Source organism: Periophthalmus magnuspinnatus, chromosome 3, assembly GCF_009829125.3.
Source record: "Periophthalmus magnuspinnatus isolate fPerMag1 chromosome 3, fPerMag1.2.pri, whole genome shotgun sequence".
Lineage (NCBI taxonomy): Eukaryota > Metazoa > Chordata > Actinopteri > Gobiiformes > Gobiidae > Periophthalmus > Periophthalmus magnuspinnatus.
The window spans coordinates 6,266,908-6,283,589 of NC_047128.1; the positions used below are offsets into that span (position 1 = coordinate 6,266,908).

Consider the following 16,682-nt stretch of genomic DNA (forward strand, 5'->3'; position numbering starts at 1 on the left):
ATCCCATTCCCCAAGAAACAAAAGCAGTCATAAATCATTGAGAAAAATGAGGAGTCTTATCAGGCTAACTTCGCAGCTAAGGTAGCTTGACTTCTAACAGCGTCTCGGGAGAATGCCTCCAAGATTCTCATGTAATACAGCACAGCGTTGCAGCTCGCCAACGCCGCTATGAACCAGAAATAAAAAAATAACTTTATAATGGTGTTCTGGAGCAAACCAGTTAACTCACTACATCATGGCTCTCCCGAGACAGCAGGAAGAATAGTCTCACTATATGGGATAGGTACAAGGAGCATTTCATTCATTAGGGAGAGGATGCCGTCAACTAGTCATGTTTTTCCTTGAATTTTGATTTGCTGCACCATTTCTGAGATATCATGTTTTGAGTGTAATGCATAATCTGTTTACATTATGAATGTATGTCTGTGTAAACCTTCAGTCATCCAGGTAGGTTCTATAGCAAAAGAAAATCTAATTCTGTCACTTTTGTCCAGTTAACATAAAATACTGATTACAAGTAAGGCAAGGCAAGTTTATTTGTATAGCACAATTCGTACACAAGGTAATTTAAAGTGTTTTACAGAATAAGAAAGACATTAAAATCACACAAATCAAAACATAAATAATCAACCAATCTGCAACTCTCTCACCCACTCATTTGCACCCTTTAAAATCTCTCTCGCACTCTTTAAACACTGTCTTGCTCAGTTTAAGAACTTTCCCATTACTTTACAAAAAAACTTTCCTGTCACTTCTCAAATACTTTCCTGTCACTTTACTTTGTCTAATAAAAGTCCATCAGTCCATGTTTCTTTTGTCATCATAAAATTACCATTAAAGGAGAAGAGTGCAGAATAAAAACCTTTCAGTCGTATGCACAGCTAAACAGAACCGTTTTGAGCCTGGATTTAAATATTGTCAAAGTAGAGGCCTGTCTCACATATTCAGGAAGACTGTTCCAAGTTTTAGCTGCATAAAACTGAAACGCTGATTCTCCATGTTTAGTCCTGACTCTGGGCACCAGCAGGAGGCCGGTCCCTGAAGTCCCCAAATTGCGAGATGGTTCATATGGCACTAACATGCCGGAGATATACTTTGGACCTAGGCCATGGAGAGACTTATACACAAGCAGAGCTGCTTTAAAGTCTATTCTTTGAGCTACAGGAAGCCAGTGCAGAGACCTGAGCACAGGACTTATATGCTCGTACTTCCTGGTTCTAGTCAGACACCGAGCAGCAGCATTCTGGATGTACTGCAGCTGTGTTAAGGCTCGTTTGGAGAGGCCAGTGAGCACGCCGTTACAGTAGTCTAACCTACTGGAGACAAATGCATGGATAAGTCTCTCTAAGTCTGGTTTTGACAGTAAACCTTTGATTTTTGCTATGTTTTTCAGGTGGTAAAAAGCTGCAGATGTTATTGATTTGATGTGGCTGTTAAAGTTCAAGTCTGAGTCCATTATTACCCCTAGATTTCTAGCCTGATTTGAAGGTTTTAGAGAGAGACTAGAGGTGACTGCTGACACTTTCTCTATGTTTCTGTGGGCCAAAGATGATGACTTCAGTCTTGTCTGAGTTTAGCAGAAGAAAGTTGTTTTGCATCCACACACTGATCTGCTCGATGCAGTGGCAGAGTGAATCCACTGGTCCATATTCACCTGCTGCCAGTGAGATATAGATCTGAGTGTCATCTGCATAGTTGTGGTAAGGCACATTATTGCTGTGTATTAACTGGCCTAACGGCAGCATGTAGAGATTGAACAGCAGGGGTCCCAGGATTGAACCCTGGGGTACCCCACAGGTCAGGGACATTTTATCTGATATACATTTTCCAATTTCAACAAAGTACTCCCTGTTTTCTAAATAGGACTTGGACTGGGTGGGCATCTCTGGTACTGCACTAAACTGGTTCCCTAGTCTCTGTAAGAGAATCCCATGATCCACAGTGTCAAAGGCAGCGCTCAGATCTAACAGGATCAAGACTGAGACTTTGCCTGCATCAGTGTTCAGGCGGATGTCATTTGTCACCTTGATAAGAGCAGTCGCAGTGCTGTGGTGGGGTCTAAAACCTGATTGGAAGACATCAAAGTAGTTGTTCATTTCGAGGAAGTTAATAAGTTGTTGGTAAACAACTTTTCCGAGGACTTTGCCTAAAAACGGCAGATTTGAGATCGGTCGATAATTGTTCAATATTGTGGCATCAAGACTGCTCTTCTTTAGGAGAGGCTTGATAACCGCAGTTTTCAAAGCGCTTGGGAATGTTCCAGATTGAAGTGACATATTAACTATGTGAGTGAGTGGTGACAGCAAACTGTTGAGCACAGGCTTTAGAAATTTAGTGGGTAACACATCGAGGCAGCATGTAGATGAACTCAGACTGGTGACAATCTCTTGGACAGTTTTGTCAGTTACAGGTGCAAAGTGAGTCAGCTCTAAGTGTCTAAGTGGGTGCTGGGTTGTTATTTGCATTGTGGAATTTATGGCATTTTTAATGCCCTGAACCTTGTCATTAAAGAACACTGCAAACTCATTGCACTTAGATGTGGAAATTAGTTCTAACGGCAGTGGAGCTGGGGGGGGGTTTGTTAGTCTGTTTACCGTTGCAAACAGGACACGAGAGTTGTTACTACAACTTCCAATAATGTCAGAAAAATACCTTTGCCTTGTTCTACATAAACTGTGGTTGTACATATACATCTTTTCTCTGTAAATCTCATAATGAATCTGGAGCTTTGACTTGCGCCATTCCCGCTCGGCCCTCCGGCACTCCCTTTTCTCTGCCCTGACCAAGTCATCATTCCTCCATGGCGCTTTCTGCTTATCTTTAACCATTTTAACCTTCATTGGGTCAATGGTGTCCAGAACATTCAAAACACTCGAAGTTACAGAGTTCAACAAATCATCAACATTAGAACATGAGGCAAGTGTTTCCATGAACAGTGCACCTAGTAACAACTTACTTGATACACCTCAATGAAATTACATGGTGCCACTGGAATATATTAATGTAAATAATTATAATAAAGAGAAAATATTCTTACAAAAAAACAAAAAACAAAAAAAAAACAAAGAAAATCATTGATAATACTCTTACAGTTTGCACAGCTTGTGCTCAATTCTGCAGCAGGTGCATGAAGACGCCCCAAGGTTTATTAAAACCTGCATAAAAGAAGAACCCTCAACTTCATACTAAACCCGAAGGTCACTTTTAATACAATATCAAAAACCAATTTCCACTTGTTTGTCACGTCCATTTATCAAATCCCTTTAATACAATTACATTCGGTAGCCTTGTTGGTCTCGAGTCTGGTAGGGTGGCCTCCTCTGTGGATGAGTGTGTGGGAGAGTTGGAATAGCAAAAGTGTCCCAGGGTCAGTGAAGGCGTCATAGGGCAATGCTCAGAGCCTCCATGCGGACCATATTACCTTCACCACAAGAGACCAAGTGCGGAGGTATATGAGTCAGACTGACAAAGTGGGGAGTGCAACAACAACCAGATAATAGATGGAGGTTAGGACAAGGGCCAGTCTCTATTAGAAAGACAAAAGTATAGCTACCTTTTTATATAAAATAACAAAGAAAGTAATAATTTTCTGAAACTTACTGACTCGTATTTGGCCTCTGAAATATGTTTTTATGTTCTTCATATTGAGGTAAATGCAAGCTGGTTCCAGAGGTGCTTTATCTGTCTGTGTTGTTTTAAATGTAGGCAAAAAATAAAATAGTGGATGGACCAGACACATTTATTCCACTGACAAAAACCATAAGATTATACAACAGAAAAACCTCTAAAAATTCATAGTCCACCACATGATGCAAGACCCCAGTCATCTAAAATTACCATGAGTAACTTCACAGAATAGTTACATTTACATAAGCCTCTTGTACATTTGTTTGAACATCAGATCTCTAGGCAGCAAAGCACACAGCAATAAATTAGAGAACTACTGAATAGTATTTCTATGACAGGATCATTTCTTTCTAAAGCATGTTAATGTAGAAAATACCTTGTTTTGATTGGTATATGCAATGTATATAAATCGTTCTGTTTGTATTACAAGATAATTATGTGTTTAATTAGCTCAGGGTTTCAGTTAAAGTACTGAAATACATGTTCACACTGTTGTATGTAACAACAGGCATGTCACAGTGCATTATGTTATATCTTAGGTAAGGACTAGCAATCATGGATAATTTTTGCCTTTCTTCTCTACAAAATAGTCCAAACAGGAAAAGTACCAATATTATTTTTGTAATAGACAGGCCTGTAAGATGAAAGCGCGTTCTGATAGCTGCGGTCCTTACCTGACGGGGTTACTGGTGAGAGACACACGCAAAGAGTCCAAACAGGCAAACAGGCGCTCATCCATCACCCCTGATTTCAGCTCTGCCACAAACTCTTGAGGAGATATCTGATGGCTGCTTCTCAGACTGCCCTGCAAGAGAATTTCTGTTATATATATATAATTATTATATATATATATATATATATATAATTATTATATATATATATATAATTATTATATATATATATATATATATAATTATTATATATATATATATATAATTATTATATATATATATATATATAATTATTATATATATATATATATATAATTATTATATATATATATATATATAATTATTATATATATATATATATATATAATTATTATATATATATATATATAATTATTATATATATATATATATATATATAATTATTATATATATATATATATATATATAATTATTATATATATATATATATATAATTATTATATATATATATATATATAATTATTATATATATATATATATAATTATTATATATATATATATATATATAATTATTATATATATATATATATAATTATTATATATATATATATATAATTATTATATATATATATATATATATATATATATATATATATATATATATATATATATTTTCAATATACTCACTTTGATAACTTTGATATTGGTTTAATTGTTCAATCCAAATGCAAATGGCAAAATAAAGATTTTAACCATGTTATACATCTCTAGGGATGTTAAATATGAATTTTTTTGAGTCCAATATTTGGCTTGCTGCTGTAGCCAATAACCAAAATTTAAAATACTGTACAGATATTTAACTTTTAAAATCCCTAGCAAGGTCCACTAGTTGAAGTTCTTTAGTTGAAATGAGCTGCGTCAACATACAGCCACATTTGTATTTAAATTTTTAAGGTCTTTCCAAAATTCCTGCCAAATATCAACAGGTGTGTCAATATTGACCGATAACTAGTACTTATGAAAACACTCTGATATCGGTTGATACCAATATTAGAACCGAAATATCACCCATCCCTATCTATCACATCATTAGCTTACAGGGAATTGTAGATTGAGTGTTCAAATGCAGCCCTCCATTTACGTGCAATTCTTCCAAAAAATGTTAACTAGGACAAATGCATACAGTTAAAAATGCTGCTTGGTCATTATCAAAATAAAAACACTGATTAAAAAATTGGTTGAACAATGAAAGCAATCAGCCGATAAAAAATATAAAGAGCAGCAGAGAATCAGTTCTGCAGTTTTCTTACAATGAAAAGTAAAAATAATACAAAATATTGATCTATGGTTGTGAGAGTTTATTGGTTCATACCAAGGAAAATACATAAATGTAAACTACTGTATTGCAACATCTCATTCAATATTCATTGAATACAGGCTTGTATTGGAATATTTACATCACGTGGTATGTCCAAATGACTTTTTAAACAGAAACTGTACAAGTTGGGAAAGCAAAGACTAAGCCTTCAGGATTATGACAAGTTTGTGGTCGCCTCATTTTTGAGCCTTGGAAAGACACCAAAAGGCTTACTTAAAGCCTAGGGTTACAGATAAACCCAAAAGCTTATTTTGTGTTCTCTTTAATTTGACACATATTCAAGTCTCTTAATTAGTTCCCAAAACTCTGAATATTTATACAAAATATGACACTTCTCCAAGAGACATCCCATTTTACTTCCTAATGGATCAAGATTCACAGAAAATATCTTAAAATTAAAACTTTTCCACCAAATTCTACTTCCACTCTAAAAAGTACTGTTTGTCAATTTAGGGCTAGGCCTGTAATGATGATCACTATATTGACTCATTGTTCAATAATTGAAAGCTGGAACAATGTTTTTTGGGGTCAGTATTTATCGTGTATACATTTTATTTGCATTGCTGGGAATTTTTTGCTTATATAAGATTTAAGCTGTAAAAAGTTTAATTAATAACTTCTTTGCCTTATTACAGATGCAAATTAAAATACTAAAGTGTTATTCTGCTATTTGTTTATTGCTGCTCATGATTCTCTTTTTTACAATATTGTAGATTTAAAATTGATTTTGCAGTTCAAATCTGCTCTTAGGTTATTGTGTCAGTGGCATAAATAAGTTTTAGTATAATAGTTTATCATCTGTGTTTACTTCAGCAATATATTGCACTTCAAAATTTATTATCGTGACAGGATTATTTTATTTTGATTTAATCCAGACTCAATATCCTTCCTGAAAGTAAACAAAATATACATCTGAACTGAAACCAGTATATGGAAAAGTTATACCTCTTCTGAAAGCGCAGAACCTCCAGAAATCACTCAGTGCAGAGGCTGAACTAGCACTGATTAATGATTGGCTACAGGTGCTGTGGTGTAGGTAGTGTTTATTTTTCATTATACAAGTTACGCACTTAAATTTCAGTAGTTATTTGATGGACAAGTAACAGTTACAACAACACGATTGGATCTTTCATCTAATATGTTAACTGTGTTTTTTGGGGAAAAAGGTGATTCTTGATCCCTAAACTGGTATTAGCAAATATCAGGTATCGGTAGATACTGAAAGTCAAAGTATGGCTATCAGTATCAAAGGTAAAAAAGCTGAATTGGTAAATCTCTAATAAAACCAATGCAAAGTCATTGTTAATTTAACAGCTGAAGGCAGAGAATTCATACCTCAGTGAAGGAGGCCAAAGAAAACAGGTGAAGTATGATTAATTAAACCTATGCCATACATCATGCACTGTGCTGTGGTAGACCCATATACAATACGTATCACATTTGAAACTACCACTACCAGTGTCTGTTGTGCTTGAGGGTGGTGTACATAGCTCCGTGTGAGAGCCAGCTGCACTAATGCCAAGACGTCACATATCATTGGGTATGTTTTTGATTCATCAAAGGCCTCAGAAATCAGCCTGTATCATTGCTGGCAGGAATAAATAATCCCCAACCCTTGCAAGCTGCCAAAACAATGGAAGTGTGCCCAGTCTGTCACTCCCCTGACACGTCTAGCCCCAAACTGTAGTCATTTCAATATTTGCTCTCAGGTGAATATGCTCTAGCCTCTGTTTGGGAGGGGAAATCTGTCAAAACTTCACTTAATAAGTCACTTTTTATTTTTGTTATGCCCAATTGTATGTTCGATGAAATAATAAACAACATATTTTATAAAAAGGACATGAAAGCAAACTAAATATTTATAATGATACATGAGGCTTGCTGTGCTTCTTTGCAAAATGTAACAATAAGAACAATGCTTTCCATTTTAGTTGCTCATAATTGCCATAGTATTGAGGCGGATCAATAAGATTCTCTTTAAACCCACACACAGAATGTTACAGTATTTATTTGCATTGGTCTACAGATGCCGGCTCAGTCTGGAGTGTGTTCTTTGTGCGCAGACAATAAAGCCAGGCTTGTACTACATGTGGTGAGCAACAAGGGGCAGAGCAGACGAATCAGTAATAGCATTACTGAGAGGTAAAAGGGTGATTTTGTGTCAACTACACAACACAGGTCAGCGGTTTTCAGCTCCAGGAGAACAAAAATCAATGCTCTTCAGTTTGGCCAAGATTTAAGTGAAAAAAAATGGAGCAAGAGAGATAGTGCAGTAGGAGCTGACATAATAAAAAATATAATACAACATACAAGGTTTTTTTACTCATATTAATTGAAAATGATGGTTTCCCACAGGCATGATGAGGGCCGTTAATGGCAAAAGTCACATTGAAGATAACATGACATGACACTTCCAAAAATCACAGAAAACTAAAGCAAAATCTCATACTACCAAGACAACCCAACACGTGTTTATCGATACAACTTACCGTTTTTGCTGCAGAAGCCATGTATTGAATGACCATTTCCCTTTTTGTGTTGAGGTCTTTCTCTCTCAGTGGAGTCTTCTTTTCTTCATTCAAGTTCATGTCCTCCTGAAGAGACAACAAAATATTTTTTAAAAGATCCCCGGAATACATTTTAATCTATATATCACCACAGTCCACATACAACGATTAAAAAGTCTAAAAGCTAAAAGTCATTAAAACGCTCTTAAAAGGTACCATTTGACATTTTATTTTTTAAATATATAGCACACCCACCTCCCTTACCATTAAGCCTAGAGGCATTAAATTAAAGATTTGGAGGTTGTGCTTCATGAAGTGAAATAATATATCCTGGGGATGCAAAACATAATATATTTCTGTGATGCAAAACATTAATATTACAAAAAATGTAATCTTAGGATTTATTGACAATAGATCTAACATTTATGATGCCTGGGCTGTGTAGGAAAGAGAAGCAGACCAACATATGATTATGTCTGAGACAACAGTGTGCTCATATTTGCGCTGTGTTTCTAATCACAACATGGGGTAGATATGGCCCATAACACATTCTTTTTATTTCTGGCCGAATGTCTTTTGTGAGTAAGCTAAACCATGATGCAACTCCACACTGTACTGAGGTGTAGTACAGCTGGGGTCACAAAGAGAAGGAGGCTGATGCAAACGGACAGCAGCGTCTTGCATTTGTCTTTCAAATCCTCAACTCCAGGGCTGAATATAAGCAAAGCAAGCAAAGCTCCCTTTCGCTGGTTAAGCTTTCACAGCCAGAGCCCTTCTCAGTGGAGCCCAAGACAAGATGTGATACTTCCCACTGTTAAAATGACTTTGAACACTGAAAATATTCACACCAGATTATCAGTCAGGCATTCAAAGTCTGTTGAAGAGATGGTGTCTTTAGCTCTATCATCTAAAATGCACAGGAATATAACCCCAAACCTGTGAGATGCCCTTAAAAATTGAAGGAAACAGCGTGGTAGGTGCAAAAGAGAAATTCGGCAAACCAAAAGTTTCTGCACTATTTGCAAAGGATAAAAGTTAAGTTATTCTTTCAGGTATCAGGCAAATATGTCAGGCTATTGCAATTCTAATTCTAAATAAATTTACCATCATTTTTTCAAACAAAGCCAGGATCTCCTTTTCAGAGGTGATTTTTGATGAAAGCTCCTCAAATCTATTCAAAGATGACGATGAAGGGATGGACCAGTCACTCGAGGTGTGTTTGACATGGGACAGAGGGGGGCGGTCTTTTTTGCTGCCCGGGATACGAATGCTGGCGAATCTGTCCAACTGTTGAAAGAACGAAAATATAAATAAAATAAACAAAGAAATGAGTATAGTGAACTTAGTAATAAACAGTATGATATAGAAAAGCATGTCTTGAGATTAGGCTAAAAGGACCTAAAACAGGAGGTTAGTGCATTTTGGAAATTATTATGGGGTGTTTTGGGTACATAACTTGCATTTTACACCAGTTGGACCATGAAATGAATGAGTTTTTAAAAGCAGCATATGAAAAGATTTTTTGTTAGTCAATGAGAAAACACAAACGTAAAACATCTTACCACATCATCTGCCATCATCTTTTTAAATGGCAAATGCTAAAAGTAAAAACACAAAAATGTATGTCAGTTTATGTAGGCTAGAGTAGGGTTAAAAATGTTCACATATTATTATTAATTATACCGGTTAACACACCCAGTTTGGTTGGACCATTTCTTCATAAACTGGTTATGTGTACAGGTTAATCGTATTTAAAAAGGTACACAAGATTTTTGGTTGGGGATACAGCATTTGCTTGTCTCCATGGAGATGCCTTTAACTTAACTGCTATAAATCATGCATCCTCATAGTGAAAGGGGTCACCTCGCTACAGATCTAACCAGTAACTTGGTCTGGCAGTATCTCCTGGCTTGTCTTACACAAGTTTAATGCCATGCTGTGGAATATTCTAGGCAGAGAAATAACATCTCCATGACAACAAAGACGTGGCAAGCCCTCAACCACAAAAGTTACATTGCTTACTTTTAAGAAATTTTTAACTTCATAAAAAATCTGAACTTTACTTTGATACTCTCTCCCTTTTTATTTGAGTTGTTATGGCACTTTGTAATTACTGCAAAGATGAAGTAACACACTGATAAATTAATACCATTTTCAAATGAAAGATCTTGATAAACAAACCTAGACATTCATTTTGGCAGTAAAGAGAATGAACTTGGATGCATGATTGTGGACAGCACTTCTATCTTTTCAATTAAAGTACAATTTATTTCTAACAAGAGCTTCCAAATGCTGCCAGCAAATTAGAAAGGAGGAACTACTAGCTGCGAAAGATGTGACTGGCATTTGGCAAGTTGTCATCAGCGTGCCTTGTAGAAATATCTTCGGCCAGACAACTTGTTCAGTCCTACGGCTTCTGTTCCAGCAGGTTTTTTGGGTTTGTGTTTGCCAGAGCCCGCTTGGGAAGTTGCCATCTGTACTTTCTTATTAGTCAAAATGAAAAATGGATTAAATCTAATTGGTATTCTACAAAAAAAAACCTTGAAAACATCCCAAACTTTGATTTGATACACATATAAAAGAAAGGTTAATATCTTAGGAGTGACAGCAGGTCAGAAAGAAACCAATTAGCCATTCAGGTTGGTGTTTAATTAATATTATGTAGGGTTAAATATGTCAACCTGTCAGGAAGGCTACCCCGCTAATTACTGTGGTAGAATTAACAGTGTTCAGACCGCCTGCATTAATGTTTCCTTTAAACTTGGATCCTGTGTCTTGTTTGCTTGTTCAAACTCCTTAAATGCCATCAACTTAAGCCTTCCAGAGTGCTCACCTGAACTCACCCTCGTGCCCCCCAAAAAAACAATAGAAGCAATTACACATGCGTCAAAGCGAGCCAAGCTGTCAGCATAAGGGCCAGTAAGGGCTGAAGCTATGAATTTGTTCTTTGTTTTGTTTTTTCAGATTTTTCTGCAGCGAGCCAGTGAATGTGTGAGCAGATGATAACAAGGATCGCAATAATAAAAAGAATGTACGGACACCTATTCCCTGGTCAATTTGAAGCAATGTAGACTGACAAATAGTTTAGATATTCGATTACACTTTTTGACCAGGTTGGGGAATAAAATATTGGTAATGCTTTTTTGGAGGGGATTTTCCAGAGAGGTCTGTCACAATAACAAATTCTGATGTTCGATATATATATATATACACACGATAAACAATAATACAGAAACAAATTTGTGCCACTGAAAATAATCCAAGAGCAGATTTAAACCACAAAAACTATTCTAAATCTATAATATTCTTAAAAAGTCATGAGCTGCAATAAACAAACAGCAGAATTAAACATTTTAGTGCATCTGTAATGAAGTTATAGAAGTCATAGAAGTTATTAATTCAACTTTTATGGCTTAAATATCATCATAGATAAAAAATAACCTGAAATTCCCCAGTAGTTCAAAGAAAATGTACACACAAGAAATAATGACCCCAAAAAACTATTGTTCCAGCTTTCATATATTGAACGACAGGCCTATTCAGAGGCAAAATTATCTGCTCATTGGAGTTTAGTACAGTAAATGAAGAAATCAAGACATCCATCCAACCTGGAAAAAAAGTACAGTAGAGAATGGGGATACAATAATACTCAATACAATACTGAGTAGTTCAATACTCAGTTCTATACTCAGTAGTTCAATACTCAATGTTGAGTCACTTGTGTATTGTGTTCAATACTAAGTCACTCCTCCAGCTCGCAAATCCAGCCATAATTTCACAGATTTGTACAAAACCAACTTAAGGACATAAAGGACCAACTCTGCTATATTTAAACAGACAGTAGTTAAGTAAAACAGAATAATATATTATTGGAAATTAACCTTAAAAATTCATTTATTTCATATATTTATCTTTATTTATACAGGGAGAGCCTAATGACAAACAAACAAAACAAATAACTACATAAGTACAATTTAAAACATTAAAAACAGGAATAGTTGTGAGTATAAATGTTTGTCACCAGATTATTAAATTCCATTTTTGGGAAGCAAAATAACCAAAAGTCCTTTTTCCCCATCTCAGTCCAGGTGTGGCCAGTCCTTAGACTTATAAAGATCATGTGATCTTGAATAAAAAATTCCCATATCAATGGTCAACAAGCAAGTTAATTATTCCAGCAGTGTATTCCCTTATAAATACATGTTATACAGTGTTGTTCTTTTCTGACAGATAGTGATGACCAAACTACTTTTTCATAGAGTGTACTGTGATGGGTTTTAAACTCATCACCTGTTATGAAATGAAGGGCTGAGTGAAAGGTTTCAAATAATAGGGGAATCGTATGTTTGAAAATATCTGTGCGATTCCAGTGCAATTTAAGCCTGAAGAACACACAGGTAAGATATATTTAATCGTGAAAAAAATATTTTGTTGCATTCCTAGTAGATATAACAATAACCGGGCTATTGTGAAACTGACGCTATGGGCAGAGGAGGGATATGGAATATATATAAGGATGCTGACACTAGAGCTGCCAGAAACCAGAAGACCAAGAGCAAAAACAAAGATAAGAAAAATGCAGCTGGTGTGAAGGATCATGCAGAAAGAATGGGGTTAAATGAGGGCAGATGATTCGCTGCACCAATCCCCCCAAAAAAAGTGAAAAGCAATGTTTGTTGAAATATTAATGCTAACAAGATAAACACGTGCTCTTTTATTTATTTATTTATTTATAGCGGACAGTGCATGTTGACCAACAGTAACTGTTTAACATGCCAGAATTAGCCAAGAGGCTAGTTTTCATCTGTTGTCTGTTGCCATGATGTACAGATGGCTCCTTGCAAATTTAAATAATTTACAGAGGACACAGAATAAAATAAAAATAAATGTACATTTACAGGTGTGGTAAAAAGGTAGAAAAGCATTAAGTCTTGAGCAGTGAATCATAGCAAAGACAAGCGAAGTGAATCATAGCGAAGACAAATGAATTGATTTTGAGAATAATTATTTAATTTCTAGTAATCAGATTTTATGTGAACAACGTATTGCAATCCAAACAGCTCTTGTCAAGCCTTTGCTATGCCATTTCTTATCATTAGCTAAAATGCCCCTCTGATCTCTTACACTGGATGTGATAAAGCCATTGCTGCTGAAACGCAATAATTAAAAGTCCACTGTGCCATTTTATTTGGGGGAAACTGGGGACACTTGCCTTAGCTCAGATCCATTATTAATTCAGCCTCATCTCTAATTAGATACTTAAAGACCAGCAATTTAACATGTGTCTTTAATATACTATAGCTCATTATATCTAGCCAACTGGCACAGAGCAAAACATCCCCAGCATTTCCAATCCTAAAATGGACAAACCAGCTGACAAACCCGGCAACAGTAATTTGTAAGTGCCACTGAACTCATTTTACCTTCTGTTATCACCTTGTTCATTTAATTAAATGACGATAACATCTTTTTCAATTAACTCAGACAAGTAACCTCACACACTTAGCGGGAAAAGGAGGAATGCTTAAAAAGAAAACCCAGAAACGTGTTAGTCAGTTAGCAAGCAGAACAATCAAAATGCTGACACAAGTGCCAGCTGACAGTTATGTTTTTGAAGCAATTGATATAGGGCAAAGTACGTCATGACTATGGATTTTAAGTTTCATGGTCAATGGAATAGGCCTAGCATGTAATTACTGTTCAACATATGAATGTTAGAATCATATATTTTGGGCCTCAATATTTATCATGAGCACTTTTTCTTTGCAAAAGTGGGGAGATTTTGGGTATTTTTCCTGCAACACGATAATATTGAGCTGCGAAGTGGTGAATAAGACCCTTTTATGGTAGATTCTGCAATTTATTTGTTGCAGCTCATGTCTTTTAATGAAATTTAATTGTTTACTGGGATTATCTTGCATTATTTAATTCTTAATTAGTGGCATAGGGTAGGTTCAATATGATCATTTATTGCAATATTTCTCTTTAGCATGCTTCAAAATGTGTTATCATGACAGGCCTCATGTCACGATACCAAATGAAGTTCGATATATTGCTGACATGATAACCCTGACATGATAACCATAACCCGATAAGCGAGATTACCTCCAAAAATATTGTATATGTACAGTAATGTTATTGAAGATTTCACCTATCATGTATTGAAAGATAAGTCAATATGGTAATTATCATGACAGGCCTAAGTTCCTCTTGATCCTATTATTATGAATATTGTAATACTGACATTTAGTTGTACCTATACAGATTGCTGTCTTTAGTCCTACTTGTAAATAGTTTTTGGATGGATTTTGGAGACTGCTACTCTACGACTGAGTTGGTATTATTAATGTAATTCTAAAGTCTTTACAGAGCTTTAAATAACCTGCTGCTTTGTCTAACATGAAGCCTGTCTCTTACTTTCCTTTGCTCTATATATAGGAGCCGAGGCTTCTCAAAGCATCTCAAAAGGACATTAACACATTTCATTATGTTCATTACCATATCTAGTGTGTTTTTCTCCTTTTGATACTGCTCTGCTCGAAAGGACAGGCAGCACTGAGCAGAATGAAGAAGCTTTTGAAGGCAACTCCCGCTCCAAACTACATATAATATAGTGGTATTACAGTGCCCCCTTTTGGAAAAGATTTGTATATAGTTATCCTTTATAGAGAAAAACAAGCAGGAAATATTCCAAAGCGGAAGGCTCCAGCACCATAATTCAAGAGTTCAGATTGTTCAGACATCATTTTAGATAAAAAAAAAAAAAAGTTACTTGTTTTTGTTAAGCATAATAAAATATGCAACTTCACTGTATAGACCATAGGTAAAACATGCACCATAGGTATAATCCTTCAGCTAAGGTAGAGCAAGCCTAGCTCTGGAGATGGGTCCCTGGTCACAGCACTGCTGCACCCAGCCACCCACTGCTCCTGACAGGTTTCCCCAGCGGCATTTAAGGATGGGTCAAATGCTGAAGACATTCAATAACATGTACCTTAACCTTAAGCTATAGATATATTTCATAAATGCCATGGAAATGTCATACACCATCCAATTGTGCTATCAGCCAAAGTGATCCAAATGCCAAACATTTAGTTTACCTATTTATATTATTGTGGCAGTTTATTTTCCAAGTTAGTTAATACTTTTATGCTGATGTTGTTTCGCCATGTAACTCTTAGATTCCTCAAATAAAATTAATCAATTTAAAGAATTGAAAATAATAAAAGATAAAAAAGATAATAAAATCATGCATTATGTTATATATATATATTTTTTTTTTAAGTTTTATTATCTTCAACTACTGCACATTTCCACATTTGTGCAGTAAATATAAGTATTTATTTATTTATTACAACTAAGAAATGTATTAGTGCCCTCTATTAAGCGTGCTAGTTTGCTAGATTATTCAGAGCATCTATTCCTTAATAATGGACCTTGAAGGGAGTCTACATCTTAAATCTAGCAGTGTATCAAAAAGTACAGAAAGAGAACAAGGAAATCTTATTGTTGCCGTAGGTGGTATGTGGATTAAGGGATGAACTGAGCTCATTGAAAGTGTCCGGCTCACAAAGGCAGTCAACAGTCAAGGTCAAACTTCAAAAATAGTCTATAAAATAGGTACAAACAATGGTATAAAAATGTGTGAATTAAATATCAGTGCTTTGTAATTTTGAAATAGAATGCATTCCTGTCTTTGCAGTCCTCATATCGTTGTGCAATTGTGTACTTGGAGGTATTTTAGGATGCCACGCAGTAGACTTAAAAAGTGCTTTTTTTTCCATTAGTTTGAGATCTAACCCAACCTGATTTACTGTCCACGTACATTTACATAAATTACATAAATTACATAATTTGCATCCGTCTTTCAGTATGAGATAAATTAAAGAATTACTTACAAACTTAGGCTTGCGATCTCGTTCATCATAATAGGAAGAACTGTGGGCAGAGCCGTTCTTCTTTTGAGATTTGTCTCGTCCAGCATAGGAGTCGAACCGAGGACCGTAACTATCCATGATGCTTCTAACAAGAGACACAGTCAAAATCTTACTGAAATCCTAAGAATCACAAAATGTCATCTACACATTTAACACGGTCACATTTAATCCTTGCTGTAACCGATGTCTGGCGTTAGTACATCTACAAGACATATTTTTTCTCACTGTAAAACACGTTAGCTCCTCTACCTAGTTGAGCTAACTAGCCTTTGATAGCGCAGGCTTTACCCGACGCTAATCCAATTAATATGCTTGCACGATACGCAGAAGTTTCCAGTGGAAACTTTCCACTACTCCCCAAAGCGCTCCGAAACATCCTAATCTCTTTAACAGATAAATCAAAAAGGTTTGGTAACTCGGATCTAAATTATTTTCATTTTAAAATAGTTACCGCTTTCCAGAGAGTCTTGTGAAGCACGATTTTGACAGACCCGCGCACCTTGGCTGTCGCCTCTGAGCGTTTGATTCGACCAATGGCGCTCGCCGACGTAGAAACGCTTCACTCTGATTGGGCAAACGTCTT

The 16,682-nt window shown here is 35.7% G+C and overlaps 1 protein-coding gene across 1 annotated transcript in view; it reads right to left on the minus strand.

Moving 5' to 3' along the window:
* LOC117388003 (protein diaphanous homolog 3-like) overlaps nucleotides 1-16,617 on the minus strand; it is a 182,279-nt gene extending 165,662 nt beyond the window's left edge. The window contains 6 exon segments of the mRNA XM_055229379.1: nucleotides 4,302-4,432; nucleotides 8,145-8,249; nucleotides 9,267-9,449; nucleotides 9,725-9,760; nucleotides 16,061-16,184; nucleotides 16,551-16,617. Coding sequence (XP_055085354.1) covers nucleotides 4,302-4,432; nucleotides 8,145-8,249; nucleotides 9,267-9,449; nucleotides 9,725-9,760; nucleotides 16,061-16,177 — 572 coding nt within the window. The 5' untranslated portion in view covers nucleotides 16,178-16,184; nucleotides 16,551-16,617.
* Nucleotides 16,618-16,682: the final 65 nt, after the last annotated feature.